Source organism: Pongo abelii, chromosome 20, assembly GCF_028885655.2.
Source record: "Pongo abelii isolate AG06213 chromosome 20, NHGRI_mPonAbe1-v2.0_pri, whole genome shotgun sequence".
Classification (NCBI taxonomy): Eukaryota; Metazoa; Chordata; class Mammalia; order Primates; family Hominidae; genus Pongo; species Pongo abelii.
This window is the reverse complement of record NC_072005.2, coordinates 51,938,817-51,961,999: the sequence shown is the minus strand read 5'-3', so window position 1 is coordinate 51,961,999 and position 23,183 is coordinate 51,938,817. Positions and strand designations below refer to the sequence as shown.

Genomic DNA, 23,183 nt, shown 5'->3' with positions numbered 1-23,183 from the left:
CTCTAGAGGCTGAGGTGGGAGGGTAAGCCTGGAAGTCTGAGTCATGATTGCATGATTGTACCACTGCACTCCAGTCTGGGCCATAGAGCAAGTCTCTGTCTCAAAAAAAAAAAAAAAAGACAACTCACAGTTTTGAAAATGTGGCCCTTGGCCAGGCACAGTGGCTCATGCCTATAATCCTAGCACTTTGGGAGGATAAGGCAGGTGGATCATCTGAGGTCAGGTGTTTGAGACCAGCCTGGCCAACACGGGTGAAACCCCATCTCTACTAAAAAAAAAAAAAAATTAGCCGGGTGTTGGTGGTGTGCCCCTGTAGTCCCAGGTACTCAGGAGGCTGAGACAGGAGAATCGCTTGAACCAGGGAGGCAGAGGTTGCTGTGAGCCGAGATCACACCATTGCTCTCCAGCCTGGGCGACAAGAGCAAAACTCCATCAAGAAAAGAAAAGAGAAGAAAAGAAAAGAGGCAAGACAAGAAAGAAAATGTGGCCCTAGAAAGCCTTCCCTGACTCACCCTCATCCCAGAAGTCTCGCCCTCTGACTTCCTGCATCCAGCTTCCAGCTACCCACATCTGTGGAGCTCCAAACCCCACTGCCTGTGGCTCTCCACCTCCCACCGTCTCGTGAACCCCAAGCCAGGTTTAGACTCAACTCTCTGCCTGGACTGCCATGGAGCCAGCAGCTCCCTGAATGCTCCCCCAGGGTCCCCAGTGCATTTGTTTCCTGTGGCTGCCATGACAACGTACCGCAAACTGAGTGGTTTAAAACGAGAAACGTGGTTAGGCACGGTGGCTCACACCTGTAATCCTAGCACTTTGGGAGGCTGAGACAGGCGGATCACCTGAGGTAAGGAGTTCAAGACCAGCCTGGCCAACATTGTGAAACCCCGTCTCTACTAAAAATACAAAAATTAGCTGGGCATGGTGGCATGCGCCTGTAATCCCAGTTACCCGGGAGACTGAGGCAGGAGAATCACTGGAATCCGGGAGGCAGAGGCTGCAGTGAGCCGAGATCATGCCACTGTACTCCAGCCTGGGCAACAGAGCAAGACTCCATCTCAAAAAAAAAAAAAAGAGAGAGAGAGAAACGTATTGTCTCCCAGATTCACCAGGCTGAAAATCCGAAATCAAGGCATGGGCGTGGCCTCACTCCTGACGAGGCTCTAGGGGGTGATCTTTCCTGGCTTCTTCCAGCTTCTGATAGCACAGGGCCTTCCTGGGCTTGTGGCTGCATCACCCCCGTCTCTGCTTCTGTCACCATAGAATTGTCTTCCGTGTATGTCTCCTCTTCTTATAAAGACACCAGGAATGAGGAATGAAGGGTCCACCCTACACTGGTATGGCCTCATCTTAACGAATTCCCTCTCCAAGGACCCTATTTCAAAATAAGGTCACATTCTGAAGCACTGGGGGATCAGGACTTCAGCCTCTCTTTTGGGGGGAAATAGTTCAACCTGTTGGTCACTTTACACTCACATATCTTTTTTTGTTTGTGTTTTTTTTGTTGTTGTTCTTATTTTTTTAATTTAATTTTTTTTTTTGAGGCAGAGTCTCACGCTGTCCCCCAGGCTGGAATGCAGTGCCGCAGTCTCAGCTCACTGCAAGCTCAGCCTCCCGGCTTCATGCCATTCTCCTGCCTCAGCCTCCTGAGTAGCTGGGACTTCAGGCGCCTGCCACCACTCCCGGCTAATTTTTTGTATTTTTAGTAGAGACGGGGTTTCACCATGTTAGCCAGAATGGTCTCGATCTCCTGACCTCATGATCTGCCTGCCTCGGCCTCCCAAAGTGCTGGGATTACAAGCGTGAGCCACCGTGCCCGGCCTTTTTTTTTATTTTTTTGAGGCAGAGTCTCACTCTGTCACCCAGGCTGGAGTGCAGTGGTGAGATCTCGGTTCACTGCAATCTGTGCCTCCTAGGCTCAAGAGATTCTCCTGCCTCAGCCTCCCGAGTAGCTAGGATTACAGGCACATGCCACCACACCCAGCTAATTTTTTTTTTTTTTTTTTTTTTTTTTTTAGTAGAGACAGGGTTTCACCATGTTGGCCAGGCTGGTCTCGAACTCCTGACCTCAGATGATCCACCTGTCTCAGCCTCTCAAAGTGTTGGGATTACAGGCGTGAGCCACTGCACCCAGCGTTACATTCACCATATCTTACACGACCCCACACCCCCAAGTGGGAACCTGGGCCAGAGACTTGGGTTTCACCTAGATATCTTCCTTTCCCTTGCTAGCGCGACACTCACCATGCTTTCCATATATTCTCTCAAATGTCTCTCCGTGTCCCCCCTTGACACTGTCCCTGTCTTAGTCTAGTCTCCCCCGGCTTTCCTAATCCTTTTCTTACCCCTGCTCATGACTTTTTTTGACTCCGCCCAGTAGTCTTGCTCCCTCCCATCCACCCTCCACACAGCAGGCAGAGGGGCCTTTTTTCTCTCTCTCTCTTCTTTTGAGACAGGGTCTCACTCTGTTGCCCCAGCTGGAGAGCAGTGGCCTGATCATAGCTCACTGCAGCCTGCAACTCCTGGGCTCAAGCGATCTTCCCGCCTCAGCCTCCCAAGTAGCTGGGACTACAGGCATGTATTTTTGGGGGTTTGTTTTTTTTTTTTTTTTTGAGACGGAGTCTCACTCTGTCATCCAGGTGGAGTGCAGTGGTGCAATCTCAGCTCACTGCAACCTCCGCCTCCCGGGTTTAAGCGATTCTCGTGCCTCAGCCTCCCGAGTAGCTGGGATTACAGGCATGCACCACCATGCCCACCTAATTTTTGTATTTTCAGTAGAGATGGGGTTTCACTATGTTGGTCAGGTTTGTCTCGAACCCCTGACCTCAGGTCATCCGCCCGCCTTGGCCTCCCAAAGTCCTGGGATTACAGGCGTGAGCTCCACCGCGCCCGGCCCAGGCTACGGATTTTAGCTTTTATGTTCATTGTACCAGGAACTGTATAAGTGCTCATGTATATTTATTGAGTCGATAAATGAAGCACCGCTTGTCGAATGACCTTGAGGACTCCTGCAGGATGCTAACGAACACATTTCTCTGCCGGACTGAGCTCCATCATCCTGCCATGAGGCTCACCCCACCTGCGTTCTGGCTTCATTCCTGTCTCCAAGCACTTGCTTAAAGTCGTGCCGGCGTCAGGATCTCCCTTCCTACCAGCCAGGAAGCTCTTCTCTCTTATCTTCCCCGCTCCTCGAGGTAAAGGTGCGCACAGAGGGGCCCCCAAGGCGTGACTGGAAGACTTGTGGGTCGCTATGGTTACTGCATCCGCCCGGGGCGGGACATCCCCAGGACGCCCAGCCTCTAGGGGTGCGAGGTGGGAAGCTCTGGAGCGGCCCAGCGCAGAGGCGGGCAAGCCAGGAGGCAAAGCGGTTTCCTCACGCCTCCACCCCACCCACACAGTTGTCAAGGAGACAAAGCGCTTCCCTTCAGCGCTGCCTCCCTCGCCTTTCTCCTAGAGAAAGGGACAGTTGCGTAGTTAGAGGGCAGGGTGGGCTGAAAGACCCATCCAGGCTCGCAACGCCTGCGCGGAGACCTGGTCCCGGGTACAACCCGAGGTACGCGCATGCGCGCGACGGCGTTTTTGCGCGTGCGCCGTTGTGGCCCCAGGAGGCTAAGGGTACCCGCGCGGCGCTAACGTTGCGGCTGCGCAGTTGCGGCCTGCTGGTGGGGCTCGGCGGAGTGCAGTTCTGCGCCTGCGCTGTGCTGGGGTAGGTGGGAATGAAACCCAGGCGGTAAGGGCATTGGGGCCGACTAGCCCTGGGCGCGCCTGCGCCTTGGCAGCGGGGCGGCCGGAGGCGGGGCCGAAAGAGGGGAGGGAGGGAGGCGGGGGGTGGGAACAGGCCGCAGAAGCCCGAGCCCTGACCCACCGGCGGCTGCGGCGGCGCCGGTGAGTGACCCGTGGCCCGACTCGGTCCCCACCCTCCGCGACCCTCGCTCTCCCTGCCGTCCCCCGTAGCCTCCGCTGTCTCCTTGTGATACGGGACCCCCGTTATTTCCAGAGCTCCCCTTAATTTCTGGCAATCCCCAGAGCCCCCACAATCCTCGCAGACCCTGATCTCCAATATTTGATCGTTCCAGCTCTTCCAGTGATACAGGAGCTCCCACCTCACCATTACTCCTGGACATCCCCTCTAAGGGCCCTTCTCATATCAACAGACGCCCCGTTGCCCCCTGGAGCCCCTAGAGCGCCTCCTCTGCTCTAGATTCCCCCCTTCTTGCTGCATCCCCCCTTCCGCATCTCCTTATCTTCATGCATCTAAGACCCCCCCGAGGCACCCCCATCCTCCCTCCATTTCCTATCCTCCCGTGCCCCCATTCTCTAACTCCTGCAGACACCTCCTCTCCTCGCACTTTTCCTCCTTTCCTTTCATCCCTCCAGACCCTCCCCCAATTTCTATCAACTCTTCAGCGTGGCACTTCGCGCCGCGCGAAGTCCGAGCCGAGCGCTCAGCCGGTGTCAGCTATTCTTAGGCGCTTCCGACTTCCCCGGGTGCCCGTCGCCCCCGCCCGCCCCCCGCCCCCACTCCTGCCCCCGGGAACTAAGGAGCTCTCGGCCCGGCGGTCCGGGCGAGGCGGCGGTGGGGGGACCCCGAGCCCCAGCCAGCTCCGTGCGCCCTTTGCCCGCAGCGCCGGCGCCCCCCATGCGCCAGACGGCAGGACGGCGGCGTCGGGGGGCGCCATGGCCTCGGCGGCGGCGGGCGAAGCGGAGGAAACCACCCGGTTGCGCAAGCCGCGCTTCTCATTCGAAGAGAACCAGATCCTGATCCGCGAGGTACGCGCCCACTACCCGCAGCTCTACGGCGCGCAGAGCCGTCGGGTGAGCGTGGCAGAGCGGCGGCGCGTGTGGGACGGCATCGCCGCCAAGATCAACGGTATCACCAGCTGGAAGCGCACGGGCCAGGAGGTACAGAAGCGCTGGAACGACTTCAAGCGGCGCACCAAGGAGAAGCTCGCTCGCGTGCCGCACTCCACGCAGGGCGCCGGGCCCGCCGCGGAGGACGCTTTCTCCGCGGAAGAGGAGACCATTTTTGCCATCCTGGGGCCAGGTGTGGCGGCGCCGGGGGCAGGTGCTGGGGCGGAGGAGCCCCCTGCGGCCCCCTCTTCACAGCCGCCGCCCCCAAGCGCCTGCCCCCAGCGCTACGTGTTGTCGGAAGACCGCCGGGAGGACCGACGTGCAGGTGAGTGTCTTCAGAGTCGGCTGTGTGCCTGCGCTGTTCTAAGCCTTTCACATGTCTCATCAAAGCCTTGCTGCAGCCCTGTGAGGTGGATGCTGTCCTTCTCCCCATTTTATAGCTAGGGAAACTGAAGCTCAGAAAAATGAAATGACTTGCCTCAGTTCCGATAGCTAGTAACTGTCAAGAGTCAGGAATGGAACCAGACCTAGGAGGCCTGACCCAGGTCCACACCTGGGATCATCAGCACAGGCAGGATTTCATTAAATGCAGTGTCGAGTAGTGACTCTGGAGGCAGGCTGCCTGGGCTCCGATCACAACTTTGCCACTGAACTGTGTCATCTGAGTAAGTTACTGTACTTCAGTTGCTGCATCTGTAAAATGCAGATAAAAATAGTCTGCACCTCAAAGGGTTGCTGTGAAGATTAAATGAGCTAATATGGGTAAGTTGCTTAGTTCAGCACCTCCTCAACTCTCAATGTTAGTTCTTGATAGAATCATCAATATGGTGAGATGCATACTATTTCACTATTTCATAAATAAAAGACTCAGACATGTTTGGTAATTTTCCCAAGGTCATGCCTTGGATAGAGGTGTGGAGAGCTGACTACAGAAACTTCCTGCTTAGCCTTGATTCTGGATTATTTCTTCTACAGCTGTTCCCTGAGCACCTGCCCCATGCTCGATGAGGTTGGGGACACATGGATGACTGAGCCAGTCTAGTAGGGGGGTGGGGAAGACAGTGATGACTTGAGGGAGCAGGGCTGGGGTAGGGGATCCCAGGGACTGTGGGAGCCCAGAGGGGGTTTCTGATTTCGGTGGGGGAGGTGGGTATGGGGGTGGTGTCCAGGAGGGCTTCCTGGAGGAGGGGACATCAGAGCTGAGATGCAAAGAGTAAAAATGAAGAACTGGGAAAGTATTTTTGGTAGAGGGAACAGCATGTACAATGGCTTGGAGGCAAGAAAGCTTGGCCAGTTTGGGAAACTAAAAGAAGTTGCGGGGAAAAGGGTGTAGAGTGGAAAGGTTGAAGAAAAGTAACATTTTGAGATGAGTTCAGAGAGGTCAGCAAAGGCCAGACCATACTGGGCCTTTAGGCCAAGGTGAGGAGTTTGGATTTTATCCTGACTGCTATGAAGAGCCACTGAAGAGTTTGGAGAAGGGGAGGAACATGGGCATGATCAAACAAGACAGTTCAAGATTATGTGATTCAGAGAGGTTCATTCACCCACCCAAGGTCACACAGCAAGTAAGTGACAGAGTCAGGACTCAAGCATAAGTGTGCGTCCAACCCCCAGTCCGTGGCACTTAACCACTGAGCAAGATTGCCCAGCAATAGCAAGAGTTAATATTGACCAGGAGTTAATGAGTGTGCCAGAATTAGATTACACGTGGCTTAGAAGTCAAGGTCAGGAATTTGGACTTAATTTTTTTTTGTTTTGTTTTTTGTTTTGAGACGGAGTCTTGCTCTGTTGCCCGGGCTGGAGTGCAGTGGCGAAATCTTGGCTTGCTGCAACCTCCGCCTCCCCAGGTTCAAGTGATTCTCCTGCCTCAGCCTCCTGAGTAGCTGGGATTACAGGCGCCTGCCACCATGCCCAGGTAATTTTTGTATTTTTAGTAGAGATGGGATTTCACCATGTTGACCAGCCTGGTCTCAAACTCCCGACCTCAGGTGGTCCACCCACCTCGGCCTCCCAAAGTGCTGGGATTACAGGTCTGAGCCACCACGCCCAGCCTGTACTTGCCCTTGAGGGCATTCAGGAGGCATGAAAATCTCTTAAGCAGGAAGGTGACACAATCACATGGGACCTTTGTTTTCAAACCTTGAATCAAACCTCAGTGTTTCCATCTGTGAGATGGCCAACTTATTTTTTCAGAAACTTGTTACCACTTCATTCACTCATTTAGCAAATATATATTGAGAACCTCATCCAAGGCAGACACTGTGGTAGGTGCAGGGAATAATGTAGAGAAAAAGACAAAATCCCCTTCCCTTATGGAGCCGACATTCTTTTTGTTTTGTTTTGTTTTTTTGTTTTTTTGAAACTGAATTTTGCTCTTATTGCCCAGGCTGGAGTGAAATGGCACAATCTTGGCTCACCGCAACCTCCGCCTCCCAGGTTCAAGCAATTCTCCTGCCTCATCCTCCCGCGTAGCTGAGATTACAGGCATGCGCCACCATGCCTGGCTAATTTTGTATTTTTAGTAGAGATGGGGTTTCTCCATGTTGGTCAGGCTGGTCTCGAACTCCCGACCTCAAGTGATCTGCCCGCCTTGGCCACCCAAAGTGCTGGGATTACAGGCATGAGCCACCACACCCGGCCTGGAGCTGACATTCTATGTAGTTGGAGGAAACAGACCACAAAGAAGTCCCAAAAGAGACTGTATACCAGGAGGTGGTGATAACTAAGAGGATAAATAAGTCGTATTCAGAGGATGGTGAGTCATGGAAGGGGGCTATACAGACAGGGTAATCAGGGAGGGCTTCTCTGAGGAGGTGAAATTCAAGTAGAGATGGGAATAGAGTAAGCCTGACAGACATCTGGGAGAAGGGCACTCCTGCTAGAGGAAACAGCACGTGCAAAGGCTCTGAGGCAAGAACACGTGTAGAACATCCTCAATTAGAACCTTACACAGGCCTGGCCAGGCACGGTGGCTCACGCCTGTAATACTAGTTCTTTGGGAGGCTGAGGCAGGCGGCTCACCTGAGGTCGGGAGTTCGAGACCAGCCTGACCAACATGGAGAAACCCTGTCTCCACTAAAAATACAAAATTAGCCAGGCGTGGTGGCGCATGCCTGTAATCCCAGCTACTCAGGAAGGCTGAGGCAGGAGAATCGCTTGAACCCGGGAGGCAGAGGTTGCAGTGAGCCGTGATCGCGCCATTGCACTTCAGCCTGGGCAACGAGCGAAACTCCGTCTCAAAAAAAAAGAACCATACACAGGCCTGGCATGGTGGCTCACGCCTGAAATCCCAGCACTCTGTGTAGTACCAGCTCACACACTCATTTACAAGTAGGGAAACTGAGGGCCAGCTGCGGTGGCTCATGCCTGTAGTCCCAGCACTTTGGGAGGCCAAGGCGGTCGGATCACCTGAGGTTAGGAGTTCAAGACCAGTCTGGCCAACATGGCGAAACCCCGTCTCTACTAAAAAATACAAAAATTATCTGGATGTGGTGGCACACGCCTGTAGTCCCAGCTACTCAGGAGGCTGAGGCTGGAGAATCACTTGAACCTGGGAGGTGGAGGTTGCAGTGAGTCGAGATTGTGCCACTCCACTCCAGCCTGGGTGACAGAGTGAGACTCCGTCTTAAAAAAAAAAACAAACAAAAAAAACAAAAAAAAAACAAGTAGGGAAACTGAGATCCAAAGTTTGCAAATAAATATGATTTTAACTGTTAAACAGTGAAGCCAGGCACAGAGGCATGCTTGTAATCCCATCACTTTGGGAGGCTGAGGTGGGAGGATTACTTGATCCCAGGAGGGCAAGACCAGCCTGGGCAACAAAGTGAGACCCCATCTCTACAAAATAATCCAAAAATTAGCCAGGCATGGTGGCACGGCGCCTTGGTCCCAGCTACACATGAGATTGAGGCATGAGGATCCCTTGAACCTGGGAGGCGGAGGTTGCAGTGAGCCATGATCGCACCACCGCACTCCAACCTGGGCAACACAGTGAGACCCTTCCTCAAAACAACCAAAAACAAACTCTTGCAGGGGCACTTCTGTGACTCCCGTGAGCCTTATAGGCATGAAGGCTCAGCTACTTTCTGTTCCTTTTTACTCAGTAGACTGGAAAAGCCACATTTCTGCAATTCCCACGTTCCTTAATGAGGAAGATTTGACACCCACACCCACACCCCAGGCCCACAGCCCTTGCCCAAGGAATGGTTAGGAGCATGGACTCTGGCCTGGTGTGGTGGCTCACACCTGTAATCCCAGCACTCTGGGAGGCCGAGGTACGCAGATCCCTTGAGGCCAGGAGTTTGAGACCAGCCTGGCCAATGTGGTGAAACCTCGTCTCTACTAAAAATACAAAAATTAGCCAGGCATGGTGGCACATGCCTATAATTCCAGCTCCTCGGGAGGCTGAGGCAGGAGAATTGCTTGCACTGGGAGGTAGAAGTTGCAGGAAACTGAAATTACACCATTGCACTCCAGCCTGGGTGCAATCTCAAAAAAAAAAAAAAGGCCATGGACTCTGGCCAGGAGCAGTGGCTCACACCAGTAATCCCAGCACTTTAGAAGGCCAAGGTGGGAGGATCATTTGAGGCCAGGAGTTTGAGACCAGCCTGGGCAATATAGCGAGTCTCCCATCTCTATAAAACAAACAAAAGAACGGACTCTGGAGTCAACCTGGGTTCAAATCCCTTTTCTGCATATCACTCTATGACACCTCTCTCTGAGCCTCAAATCACCTCATCTATAAAATGGGGCGATGATCATGGTAGCACCTACCCTAGAGAATGGCTGGGAAGACTAGGTGAAATCACGTAAGAGGGGAGCTTAGCCCAGGGCCTGGCGGGAGCAGGTGTCCTGTCACTGTCCGCTCTGCTCATCTGTCTCCCAGCCTCCCTACCTCCTGCTGGTGGCTGGCCCAGGGAGGCTCGACCCCCGGCAGTCAGGGTAGGCAGTGGCTGATTTGTTTGCTTGCTTGTTTGTTTTTGAGACAGGTTCTTGCTCTGTCGTCCAGGCTGGAGTGCAATGGTGTGATCTTAGCTCACTGCAACTTCGGCCTCCAGGGTTCAAGTGATTCTTGTGCCTCAGCCTCCCGAGTATCTGGGATCACAGGCGTGCACCACCACACCCGGCTAATTTTTGCATTTTGAGTAGAGACGGGATTTCACCATGTTGGCCAGGCTGGTCTCAAACTCCTGACCTCAGGTGATCCGCCTGCCTGGGCCTCTGAAAGTGCTGGGTTTACAGGCTGAGCCACCGCGCCCAACCTGGATGGTTGGTTTTTTGTTTTTGTTATTTTTTTTTTTCTCTATCTTCTCTCTTTCTTTGGCTGGCTGTTTTTGAGAGAAGAGCAGGGTGATCTGATTTGGCCAAGGAGCAGGAGGCCAGCTTCCCCGAGGAAGGAGCATCCGAAAAAACATCCAAGCTGATGCAAGAGGCAGTGTGAGCCTGGCCCAGGGAACGACATGTGGGAAGACAGAAAGGAGGAGTTGGGGGCAAGCGCTGAGGCCCCATAGCCGTGGGAAGAGGCTGGACTTTCTCCTGTGGGTGCTGGGCCCCCTGGGGCCTGGGACCCAATCTGTGCTGAGTCTCTGGAAGCCCCAGTTCTTTTCTCATTAAAGAAAAAATGTTGTGCTGGACATTGTTCTAGGCACTGGGTAAACAGAAGGGAGCAATACAAAGCCTGCCTGATGGAGCTGACATCAGGAGGAGGAGACAGACAGCAGACACAGAGCCATACCGTGCCAGGTGGAGATAAGTGCTGGGAGAGGAATCAGGTAGGGTTAGGGGAGAAAAAAAGAAGGGGACAGCGCCAGCCTGAGCAACATAGCAAAACCCTGTCTCTACAAAAACAAAACAAAAATTAGCCAAGCGTGATGGTGCACACCTGTAGTCCCAGCTATAGCTACTCAAGAGGCTGAGGTGAGAGAATCGCTTGAGCCCAGGAGGCAGAGGTTGTAGTGAGCCGAGATTGCACCGCTGCACTCCAGCCTGGGTGACAGAATGAGACTGTGTCTCAAAAAAAAGAAAAGAAGTAGGCCTGATGTGCTTGAGGATCAGCAAGGAGGCCAGCGTGGCTACAGCCAGGTAACCCAAGAGGGAGGGATGGGAGCCCAGGTCAGGAAGGCAATGGGGGCAGATCATGCAGGGCCCTGGAGGCCTCAAGAACTTTGCTTTTACCCTGAGTGAGGTGGGAGCCACAGGACAGTTTGAGCATAGAAACAATACCTGACTTGTGTTTTTTTAAACAATTATATTGCGATATAAGGCCGCGCGCGGTGGCTTACACCTGTAATCCCAGCACTTTGGGAGGCTGAGGCGGGCGGATCACGAGGTCAAGAGATCGAGACCATCTGGCCAACATGGTGAAACCCCGGCTCTACTAAAAATACAAAAATTAGCTGGGCGTAGTGGTGTGCGCCTATAGTCCCAGCTACTCAGGAGGCTGAGGGTGGAGAATCTCTCGAACCCAGGAGGCAGAGGTTGCAGTGAGCCGAGATCATGCCACTGCACTCCAGCCTGGGCAGCTGAGTGAGACTCCCATCTCAAAAAAAAAAAAAAAGAAAAAAAAAAAAATATATATATATATGGCGATATAATTTCCATACTATACAATCAACTCAAAGTGTATGATTTGCTTCAGCCCTGGAGTTTGAGACCAGCCTGAGGAACACAGTGAGACCTCATCTCTACAAAAAAATAAAATTAGCTTGGTTTGGGGTTGCACATCTGTGGTCCCAGCAGCTCAGGAGGCTGAGATGGGAGGATCGCTTAATCTGGGGAGATTAAGGCTGCAGTGAGCCGAGATCTCACCCCTGCACTCCAGCCTGAATGACAGAGCGAGACTCTATCTCAAAAAAATGAAAATTAAGGCCGGGCGCAGTGGCTCACGCCTATAATCCCAGCACTTTGGGAGGCCGAGGCGGGTGGATCACAAGGTCAGGCGATTGAGACCATCCTGGCTAACATGGTGAAACCCCGTCTCTACTAAAAATACAAAAAAATTAGCCAGGTGTGGTGGAGGGCACCTGTAGTCCCAGCTACTCAGGAGGCTGAGGCAGGAGAATGGCGTGAGCCCGGGAGACGGAGCTTGCAGTGAGCCGAGATCACACCACTGCACTCCAGCCTGGGCGACAGCGAGACTCCATCTCAAAAAATAAAAAAAAAAATAAAAATTAAAAATAAAGTGTACAGGGCCAGGCGCAGTGGCTCACACCTGTAATCCCAGCACTTTGAGAGGCTGAGGCAGGCAGATCACGAGGTCAGGAGATTGAGACCATCCTGGCTAACACGGTGAAACCCCGTCTCTACTAAAAATACAAAAAATCAGCCAGGCGTGGTGGCAGGCGCCTGTAGTCCCAGCTACTCAGGAGGCTGAGGCAGGAGAATGGCAAGAACCCAGGAGGTGGTGCTTGCAGTGAGCCAAGATCGCGCCACTGCACTCCAACCTGGGCGACAGAGCGAGACTCCATCTCAAAAAAAGATAAAATAAAATAAAGTGTACAATTCAATGGCTTTTAGTATATTCAGGGTTGTGCAACCATCGCCATGATCAATTTTAGAACATTTTCGTCACTCCAGAAAGAAACCCTGCACCTCTTAGCCATCCCCGAACTCCCATCTTCCCCATCTTCCCCCAGCCCCTGGCAGCCACTCATCTACTTTCTGTTTCTATAGATTTGCCTTTTTTTTTTTTTTTTTTTTTTGAGACGGAGTTTCGCTTTGTTGCCCAGGCTGGAGTGCAATGATGCAATCTCAGCTCACTGCAACTTCTGCCTCCCGGGTTCAAGCGATTCTCCTGCCTCAGCCTCCTGAGTAGCTGGGATTACAGGCATGCGCCACCACGCCCAGCTAACTTTGTATTTTTAGTAGAGACAGGATTTCTCCATGTTGGTCAGGCTGGTCTCAAACTCCAGACCTCAGGTGATTTGCCCACCTCAGCCTCCCAACGTGCTAGGATTACAGGCGTGAGCCACCGCACCTGGCCTATTTTTTATTTTTGAGACAGAGTCTCGCTCTGTTGCCCAGGCTGGAGTGCAATAGCGTGATCTTGGCTCACTACAACCTCCACCTTCCAGGTTCAAGCAATTCTCCTGCCTCAGCTTCCCCAGTAGCTGGGATTACAGGCATATGCCACCATGCCCGGCTAATTTTTTGTATTTTTAGTAGAGATGGGGTTTCGCCATGTTGACCAGGCTGGTCTTGAAGTCCTGACCTCAGGTGATCCACCTGCCTCGGCGTCCCAAAGTGCTGGGATTACAGGCATGAGCCATCAGACGCGGCCAAATTTGCCTATTTTGGACATTTCATATAAATGGCCCCTGTGATCTGTGGTTCTTTGTGACTAGCTTGTTTCCCATAGCCTAACTGACTTGTATTTTAGTTGGACCCCTCAGGCTGCTGGTAGAAAAAGATAATGTCAGGGACAGGGGTGGAAGCAGAGAGCCCTCAGAGAGGCGATGACAGCAATGGTCCTGGTGGGAGATGCTGGTCGTTGGACCAGGGTGGGGGACCATGGAGAAAGAAGTTGTATGTATTTAATTTGAAGGCAGAGACGATAGCTTCTGTATGCAGATAGTGTCTTAGTAAACAAAACAGTGAAGGTGTTTAACCTGAGCAGCTGGGAGGATGGAGCTGCATCAGCTGAGATGGGGGTGGCTGAGGAAGGAGCAGGTTGGGGGACGATCAGAAGCCCAGCTCCGAGCAAGTGAGTTTGGGGCGTTTTTCGACAATTGAGAGTACACAGCTGGAGAGAGGAGTCTGGAGCCCAGGCGAGAGGTTCAGGCTGAGCCCAGGAAGCTGGGAGCCCCTGTATGCAAACTGTTCAAGCCCATGAGCATGAATGAGACCCCAGGTGAGTACAGACTGAGGAAACCTACAAGGCTGGGGGCTGAACTGGAAAATCCTGCTGTCCTGGTTGGAGAGAGTCTCAGGGAAGTGTCCACCAGTGCCCAGCCACCCCAGCTCTCTCCCAGACCCCTCTCTCACTTCCTCAGGATCCAGCAGTGTGGTGCAGTATCCATATAGTTCAGAGCCTCGTCAAATGTTGGCCCTTGTCCGGGCACAGTGGCTCACACCTGTAATCCCAGAACTTTGGGAGGCCGAGGCGGGTGGGTTGCTTGAGGTCAGGAGTTTGAGACCAACCTGGCCAACATGGCAAAACCCCATCTCTACTAAAAATACAAAAATTTAGCCAGGCGGGGTGGCGCCTGCCTGTAATCCCAGCTACTCAGGAGGCTGAGACAGGATAATTGTTTGAAGCCGGAAGACAGAGGTTGCAGTGAGCTGAGATCGCGCCACTGCACTCCAGCCTAGGCTACAAAGTGAGACTTTGTCTCAAAAAAAAATAAAAAAAATTAAAAAACTGTTGGCTGTCTCAAAAAAAAAATAAAAAAAATTAAAAAACTGTTGGCTCTTACTTTGAGTGAGATGGGAGCTGCCTGGACTTCCAGGACCTGTTTCCACTAAAGCTGACAAGACTCTTTCTCCTCTGGGTACAAAGACGGGCCTGCCATGGAGCTTCTCTTCCAAGGCATGATCTGACTTAGGTTTTAAAAGGATCATTCTGGGGCCAGGTGCGGTGGCTCACACCTGTAATCCCAGCACTTTGGGAGGCCAAGGCGGGTGGATCACCTGAGGTCAGGAGTTTGAGACCAGCCTGGCCAACATGGTGAAACCCCGTCTCTATTAAAACTACAAAAAGTAGCCGGATGTGGTGGCGGGCACCTGAAATCCCAGCTACTCGGGAGGCTGAGGCAGGATAATCGCTTGAACCCGGGAGGTGGAAGGTACAGTGAGCCAAGATTGCACCACTGCACTACAGCCTGGGTGACAGACCAAGACTGTCTTGGGGCTGGGGGGGCGGGGGGTGAGAAGGATAGTTCTGGGTTCGGGTAGGGGGAAGGTGAGGGAAGGAGGGGGAAAGGGGAAATCAAGGCAGCATCGAGGGTCACTCACCCCTTACCTGTATTTCTCTCTCTACAGATACATCAGCCCACAGCAAGGGGGGCTCCAGCAGCCCGGAGCCATGGGCCCGGCCCTCCTGCACTCCCCAGGAAGGGGGCTGCCCACGGCCCAAGGAGCGTGAGTCCCCACCCCCTTCGGCCCTGCACCCGGTCCAGCTGCCTCGCCTGGCCTTGTCTCCACCACCCCCAGCCCCTCCACTGCCACCCCCACTGCCACTGGCTCAAGTGGCACCCTCACCCCCTAGCCCCCCACCCCCTCCTCGGCCTCCACCCACACTCTCGACCTCAGACCCCTCCCTGGACTTCCTGCGGGCCCAGCAGGAGACTGCCAACGCCATCCGGGAGCTGGCCGGCACCCTTCGACAGGGACTGGCCAAACTGAGCGAGGCCCTCAGCGCTCTGCTGCCCCTTCTGCCAGGAACCCCAGTCGATTCCCTGCCTCCACCTCTGCCCCCACCCCCACCCCCACCGCCACCTCCCAGGCCTGTCCTGCCCCCACCAGCCCCCAAGGTGGAGATCACCCCAGAGCCCGTGTCCGTGGTGGCTGCTGTGGTGGACGGGGCAGTGATGGCAGCCAGGGGAGTGATCATTGCCCCAAGGAGCGAGGAGGGGGCGCCCCGGCCACCCCCAGCCCCGCTCCCTCCGCACGACTCCCCCCCACACAAGCGGAGAAAAGGTTTCCCTACACGGAAAAGGCGCGGCCGATGGAAATCTCCATGAAATCTACTATGATCCTGCCTGCACCCCCTCTCCCCAGCTTGGCGCAGTCGAGGGGGGTGATGCTCTCTGCCCATCCCAGCTGCACCCTAGCTCCCTGCTCCAGGGACGTGAGCACCCACTCCCTGTGCTAGTTAGTGCCTGATTATCTGGGGGGGCCTCAGTAATGGGCCCCCCCAACCCCTTTCTCTGGTACAGTGCTGTCTGCCTGGCTGCCTCCCTTAACCCTGACTTCTAAGCCATCAATTTCATGTTATTTATTATTGCCCTATGTGGGGTGGGGAGGGAACCTCTCGGGTCTGCACATCTCCCCTTCCCTAACAGTTCCTGTTCTTGACTTGAAGAGAATTGACCCGTGGGGGACTCCCCACCTCCCCAACCCAGACTTTGGAGCGGGTGGGAGTTGTAAGACAAATCAAAATATGGATGACAAAGAGGATATAGCCGTGTATACCCCAGGGAGAGGAGGCGCGAGTTCTGATGGGAGAGGTACAGGTTGGGTTCTCTGCCTACCATTGCTGTCTCTGACTTATGGAGCTCAACCCCCTCCTTTCTTCCAGTGGTGACAAGATATCAATAAACTTATTTTTAATACAATTACTTGAGGCTCTGTCTGAGACAGGCCTGGGGGACCAGCCCCTACACCTGCCCCGCCCCCTCCACAGGCAGGCAATCGGGAGGCTGGTGGTTTTCCAGCTTTTTTTTTTTTTTTAATTCTTAAAGCCATCAAGTCTTGTGTTTACATGAAATCTTATTTCCACTCATCCTTTAGATACCAGTCTAAATGTCACCTCCAGGAGAAAGTCCTAGATTCCTTCCCCAAGGCTAACATGGGTTTGCCTCTTAGAGTCTCTTTCAGTGTCCTGTGGTTTTCTTTTCCTTTCTTTTCTTTCTGTTTTTTTGAGATAGGATCTCGCTCTGTTGTCCCGGCTGGAGTGCAGTGACATGATCACAACTCACTGTAGCCTCGACCTCCCAGGCTGAAGCAGTCCTCCTGCCTCAGCCTCCCAAGTAGCTGGGACCACAGGCATGTGCCACCATGCTCAGCTAATTGTTTTATTTTTCTAGAGATGGGGTTTTCTATGATGTCCAGGCTGATCTGGAACTCATGGGCTCAGGCAGTCCTCCCACCTCGGCCTCCCAAAGTGCTGGGATTACAAGCATGAGCCACCACCACACACAGCTGGGTTCTTTCTCATAGTGACTCTAAATGAACACAGGCCTTTATTTAAGGCACATTTGCCCATAATGTCATGAAGGCAGGAACTGGTTATTTTACTCTGCTGCAGGGCCAGGTAACAAAGTAGATAATCACCACCACTCTGGACTCAGACGTGGCTCAAGTACTGGTGCTGCCCTGGCCAACTGTGTAACCATTGGCTTCCAGTGTCCTCATCTGTAGAATGGACATAAAGATGTCAGAGTCTTTCTTCCTATAATTAGATTATACTTTTCTTTTTTTTTTCTCTTTTTTCTTTTTTTGAGGTAGAGTCTCCCTCTGTCGCCCAGGCTGGAGTGCAGTGGCGCAGTCTTGGCTCACTGCAACTTCTGCCTCCTGGGTTCAAGTGATTCTTCTGCCTCAGCCTCCCAAGTAGCCGGGACTACAGGCGTGCGCCACTACACCTGGCTAGTTTTTGTATTTTTACTTATTTAGTTAGTTCTTTGTTTTGTTGTTGTTGTTGTTTGTTTGTTTTTGAGACGGAGTCTTGCATCTGTCCCCCAGGCTGGAGGTACAGTGGTGTGAACTCATCTCCTGAGTTCGTGGAATTCTCCTGCCTCAGCCTCCTGAGTAGCTGGGATTACAGGTGTGTGCCACCACACCTGGCTAATTTTTGTATTTTTTAGTAGAGATGGGGGTTTCACCATGTTGGCCAGGCTGATCTCGAACCCCTGACCTCAAGTGATAGGGCTCCCAAAGTACTGGGATTATAGATGTGAGCCACTGCCACCACCCGGCCTAATGTTTTTTTAATTTTTTTTTTTTTTTTTTGAGATGGAGTCTCACTCTGTCGCCCAGGCTGGAGTACAGTGGCACGATCTTGGCTCACTGCAAGCTCCGCCTTCCGGGTTCACGCCATTCTCCTGCCTCAGCCTCCCAATTAGCTGGGACTACAGGCACCCACCACCACACCCGGCTAATTTTTTGTATTTTTAGTAGAGACAGGGTTTCACCGTGTTAGCCAGGATGGTCTCAATCTCCTGACTTCATGATCTGCCTGCCTCAGCCTCCCAAAGTGCTGGGATTACAGGCGTGAGCCACCGCGCCCGGCCCCCTAATTTTTTAATTTTTAGTAGAGAGAAGGTTTTACCATGTTGGCCAGTCTGGTCTCGAACTTCTTACCTCAAGTGATCCGCCCTCCTCGCCCTCCCAAAGTGCTGGGATTACAGGCATAAGCCACTATGCCCGGCCAGGAAGGCTTTTCCTGACACACACTCCCCACCGCAGTCATCACAAATTTTTAGTTCATAATTTGAGTAAATTTAATATCTGCCTCCATCACCAGGCTGGGGCTTCTCAGGGGCAAGGCTTAAAGCCTGTCTCAGTCACTGCTATGTCCCCAGCATTGCCCAGCACGGAAGAGGAGTTGAATATTTGAATAACTGTCCAGCTTAAAAACAACTTCCATTTATGGCACTTATTTTCTGTGCCAGGCACCAAGCTAAGCATTTATATGCATGTTTGCATTCAGTCTGAAGGTACCCAAATAAAAAGAGACTGGAGGGAGTCTCCATTTTTTCCAAGAAGTTTAGAAACTTGCCCAAGGCCACGCAGCTGGTCAGAGGCCAATCCAGTCCACCTGAAGGCTGAATCTGGCCAGAAGTCTTAACTCCCATTAGTGTTTCGTAAATAATAGCCCAAAGGCAACTTTAAGTGACATATTAATGTCCTCTTGAATGAGTCGATAGTTTTCACTGATTTTTTTTAAGGTAACCACAGTACATGAAACCCATGATTGTGAACGTATTACCTAGGATGAGGCAAAAATAGATAAATCTTTTTATTTATTTATTTTTTTTTGAGACAGGGTCTTGCTCTCTTGCCCAGGCTGGAGTGCAGTGACGCAATCATGGTTCACTGCAACCTGTTATCTCCAGGCTCAAGCAATCCTCCCACTTCAGCCTGATAAATCTTTTTAAGGGAGAAAAGTGTTCAAATACAGGTAGTAGACAAAATTGTGAAACCATTTTGAAATTGTGAAGTCTGGGTAACGGAACCAGAGCTGCCGCGGTTCCAGTGGGACGGGAGGAGAAGGGACAAGCAGCCCCTCACTAGACAAAGCCAGGGCCAACTGGTACGTCATTCAAATATTTTTGAGCACCTAACACGGACCCAGGCCTAGAGAAAGGGGCTGTTGTGGGTTAGAACCTGGAGACCCGCCTCCGCCCTTGCCCAAAGACAGCCTCGTCCCGTTCCCAATGCCTGGGAAAGAAGAAGGGTCCTCACAGCCTGATTGGGCCTTCCAGGTAGTGAGCGCTCAAGGTTGGGGAAAGGTTGGTCTGGTGTTTGCCCTTCCCCAGCAACTCCCTCCTCTTGCCCGTCACTTCTTAACCCCATACTCTTCCCTCAAATTGGGGAGCAATAGAGGATAAGGGTCCCCCAAACGCCATGCTCCGAATGCATGTAAAGAGCCCCCAGAAAAGGTGGGGGGGTAGCCGGGAAAGCAGCGTGAATCTGGAAGGCCTCCCCCGACCTCCCAGACGGCGGAAGTGCGTCACTTTGTCCGTCCCGCAGTGCATTTTGGGAATTGTAGTGAAGCGGGTGGGGGACGCCGAGCCCGCGATGGTGTAACCCTTTAGAGGCCAGAGCGCGCGGGCAGAGATGGGACAGGGTTAGAGGGCGACCAGTCGCCCCACTCTTTTAGCAGAGGAAAAACTGAGACAAGGCTCTGGCTCGGAAGCCCTTAGTCCTCTCCCTTCTCTGGCTGTGGCAGGCCCCAGAGGCATATATCTAGGATTCCGGGGGGAGGACGAAGTGCCAAGTGGCCACCTCCACCCCCACCTAGTTGCCAGCTTCCCGTCCCTGCTCTGAAGCCAATCAGGGCTTCTCCGCCCCGCCCCAGAAGCTGCTACTTTCCTAATCTGTCATTGGCCCACCTTTGCTGGGCGGGGAAACTGAGGTTCAGAAAGGGCAAGACACTTTGCCTAAAGCTGCACAGCAAATCGGAGCAGAAGTTGGAAGCCCGGAAGCCTGTCCACCCACCCCCACAATTTCTGAATCCGGAGTAGCACTGATCATTCGTATTGCATCCTCGCTTCCCACCTTTGTGTCCCCGCATCTTGCGGCGCGCTGAACTCCGGCCCCGCGGAGAGGGTTGTAAGGGTTGCGCGGGGAGAGGTGACGACCCCCCCCCCCCCAGCCCGCGTCTGCCCGCCGTTCCCTTTAAGAGCCGGCCCCGGCGGGACTACGTTTCCCAGAAGGCTTTGCCGGCGTGTTATGTAACTTTCCCTGCGAAGCGGCCTCTGGGGCAGAAGAAGGAGGTGGAGGAGGCGGCAGCGGCCGTTGCAGCGGCGGCGGCGAGAGCGGCGGGAGCCCGAGGCGGAGGCGCTCGCGGCCCATCCTGGGGCCCGAGCTGTGCGCCTCGGCTCGGAGCCCGGACCGGGCGGGGGCGCCGACGTGCCTCAGCCTGCCTTCGCGAGGGAGGCGGGAGTGAGCAGAAAGGCTTAGGGCCCAGGGGGCGGGGAAGGGGGGCCGGGCCTGGATCCGGCTGGGAGGCCGAGCCGGAGGCCGGACCGTGGCTCGCGCTGTCCCGGGGACGCGGATCGAACGTTGGCGGCGCGGATCGCACGTCGGCGGCCGGTGGAACGCAGGAGCCGGGCGGCGCGCGGACTGGGGCCATGGCGTCTGTGCAGGCGTCCCGCCGCCAGTGGTGCTACCTGTGCGACCTGCCCAAGATGCCGTGGGCCATGGTGTGGGACTTCAGCGAGGCCGTGTGTCGCGGCTGCGTGAACTTCGAGGGCGCGGACCGCATCGAACTGCTCATCGATGCCGCCCGCCAGCTCAAGCGCAGCCACGTGCTCCCCGAGGGCCGCTCGCCCGGGCCCCCGGCCCTTAAGCACCCGGCCACCAAGGACCTGGCGGCGGCAGCCGCACAGGGGCCCCAGCTACCGCCCCCGCAGGCCCAGCCCCAGCCGTCAGGGACCGGCGGCGGCGTCTCGGGCCAGGACCGCTATGACAGGGCCACATCATCGGGTCGCCTCCCCCTGCCCTCGCCCGCCCTGGAGTACACTCTGGGGTCCCGCCTGGCCAATGGGCTGGGCCGTGAGGAGGCCGTGGCTGAGGGGGCGCGAAGGGCCTTGCTTGGCTCCATGCCTGGCTTGATGCCCCCTGGGCTGCTGGCAGCTGCAGTGTCTGGCCTGGGAAGCCGAGGCCTGACGCTGGCACCCGGCTTGAGTCCTGCCCGTCCCCTCTTCGGCTCCGATTTCGAGAAAGAGAAGCAGCAGAGGAATGCGGACTGTCTGGCAGAACTGAACGAAGCCATGCGAGGCCGGGCAGAGGAATGGCACGGGCGCCCCAAAGCAGTGCGGGAACAGCTACTGGCGCTGTCCGCCTGCGCCCCGTTCAATGTGCGCTTCAAGAAGGATCACGGGCTGGTGGGGCGAGTGTTCGCCTTCGATGCTACTGCCCGTCCTCCAGGATACGAGTTCGAGCTGAAGCTCTTCACCGAATACCCCTGTGGTTCCGGCAATGTGTACGCTGGCGTCCTGGCAGTGGCTCGCCAGATGTTCCACGATGCTCTGCGGGAGCCGGGCAAGGCACTGGCTTCTTCGGGCTTCAAGTACCTCGAATATGAACGCCGGCATGGCTCAGGAGAATGGCGGCAGTTGGGCGAGCTGCTTACCGACGGCGTCCGCAGCTTCCGCGAGCCAGCTCCCGCGGAGGCCCTGCCCCAGCAGTACCCAGAGCCAGCCCCTGCGGCTCTCTGTGGCCCACCCCCGCGAGCCCCATCCCGGAACCTGGCGCCCACGCCGCGCCGTCGCAAGGCATCCCCCGAGCCGGAGGGCGAGGCGGCTGGGAAGATGACCACTGAGGAGCAGCAGCAACGGCACTGGGTGGCACCCGGCGGCCCGTACTCCGCTGAGACCCCTGGTGTGCCCTCGCCCATTGCCGCCCTGAAGAATGTGGCCGAAGCCCTGGGCCACTCACCTAAGGACCCTGGCGGAGGCGGGGGGCCTGTGCGTGCAGGGGGCGCCAGCCCTGCGGCCTCCTCCACGGCGCAGCCGCCAACCCAGCATCGCCTCGTGGCCCGCAACGGCGAAGCAGAAGTCAGTCCCACAGCGGGGGCCGAAGCTGTCAGCGGGGGTGGCGGCGGCACTGGGGCGACCCCTGGGGCCCCCCTGTGCTGTACCCTGTGCAGGGAGCGGCTGGAAGACACCCACTTCGTCCAGTGCCCCTCGGTGCCCGGACACAAGTTCTGCTTTCCCTGCTCCCGGGAGTTCATCAAGGCGCAGGGCCCGGCCGGGGAGGTGTACTGCCCGAGCGGAGACAAGTGCCCGCTGGTCGGCTCCTCTGTGCCCTGGGCCTTCATGCAGGGCGAGATCGCCACCATCCTTGCTGGAGACATCAAGGTTAAGAAAGAACGGGACCCCTAGGCTACCACTGCCTCCAGGCTACTGCCCTCTGCCCCTTTGCCACCCACCGCTGCCGCGGATAAATTATTCCCTCCCCGACCCAGCCCAGTGCCACCTCTATCTGTGTACATACTCCCTTCTTCCACCCAGATGGGTCCCCTGGGGTAGATGCATTGTGGGTGGGGGGAGAAAGCTTGTGGCTCCTGTCCGAGGGGGTGTTTGGGGTCCCTTGGCCCCTCCAGTTTCCCTCTGTCCTCCTTGGCTTGGCTTTGCTGCTGCTTGTAGTTGGGGGAGAGGTGCCCCCCTCCTCCTTGAGAAGGGACCTCCTGAAAACTCGCTCTTTATAAACGAGGCAAAAGCATTTAATTCCCACCCCCCCACCCCCCCGCTCCCTTCTGCTCCTTCAATAAACGGAAAGATGGGTTTTTTTTTTCCTTCTTGGTCCCTTAGTTGTGTGAGATGCTGCGCCCCCTTTGGGACTGAACTGGTCCTGCGAGGGCGAGGACGTTGCGCGGTAGCCTCCAGGTGGCGCCCTGCACCCAGGAGGTCCCGCCGGCCGACCTTCAACAAGTGCGACCCACTGGTCACGTTTTAGCCATCGGCCCGTTTTCCAGATGAAAGAACTGAGGCTCAGAGAGGGGATGGCTCCTGCAGGGGAGCCACAGACAGGCTTGGGAGTAGATTACCTTTCTGTAGCTGACCCATCCCCTATCTCTACCTGGAAGGTGGAGGACTCAGCGCCTACGTGGGGAGGGGAAAGAGGCAGCGGGAGGCTTCCTAGAAGACACGGGCAGTGGGTTCTTGCTGGAGAATTTAGGGTAGACTGCTAGAGGGACTGCCCGAAGAAACAGGAAATTTACCTCCACGGGGTAAACTAACAGGATGCCTAGAAACAACTTGGCTACTTTTTGCCTCTGGTGGTGCCCCAGAGGCGGACGTTTGGGAAGCCCCAGCTGGACTCCTCACCCTCGTCTTGGGAGACAAGCCCCTTCGGCGGCCACCCTAGAGAGCAGAGTGAAAGGCACTTGCCTCGCGGCTGCTTCTGATGTGCGCGGCCTTGTCCCGCACCTGTCCGGGTGGCTGATCATT

General features: G+C 54.9%; 2 protein-coding genes across 6 annotated transcripts; both read left to right on the top strand.

Moving 5' to 3' along the window:
* The first annotated feature begins 3,623 nt into the window (after positions 1-3,623).
* On the top strand, positions 3,624-16,121 carry MYPOP (Myb related transcription factor, partner of profilin). 5 transcript variants are annotated; one of them, XM_054540737.2, is made up of 3 exons: positions 3,624-3,703; positions 4,623-5,173; positions 14,827-16,121. In XM_054540737.2, the coding sequence occupies exons 2-3, from the start codon at positions 4,675-4,677 to the stop codon at positions 15,525-15,527; spliced, it is 1,200 nt and encodes a 399-aa protein (XP_054396712.1). In that variant the 5' UTR covers positions 3,624-3,703; positions 4,623-4,674; the 3' UTR covers positions 15,528-16,121. The 5 variants fall into 5 exon arrangements, with proteins under 5 accessions (XP_054396712.1, XP_024094023.2, XP_063576209.1 ...); XM_024238255.3 differs by lacking the exon at positions 3,624-3,703 and adding an exon at positions 3,809-3,882; XM_063720139.1 differs by lacking the exon at positions 3,624-3,703 and adding an exon at positions 3,810-3,882 and having other exon boundaries at positions 4,074-5,173.
* A 2,427-nt stretch (positions 16,122-18,548) lies between these two features.
* On the top strand, positions 18,549-22,528 carry IRF2BP1 (interferon regulatory factor 2 binding protein 1). The gene has a single exon (XM_002829430.5). The coding sequence runs from the start codon at positions 20,361-20,363 to the stop codon at positions 22,113-22,115; it is 1,755 nt and encodes a 584-aa protein (XP_002829476.1). The 5' UTR covers positions 18,549-20,360; the 3' UTR covers positions 22,116-22,528.
* The last annotated feature ends 655 nt before the right edge of the window (positions 22,529-23,183 follow it).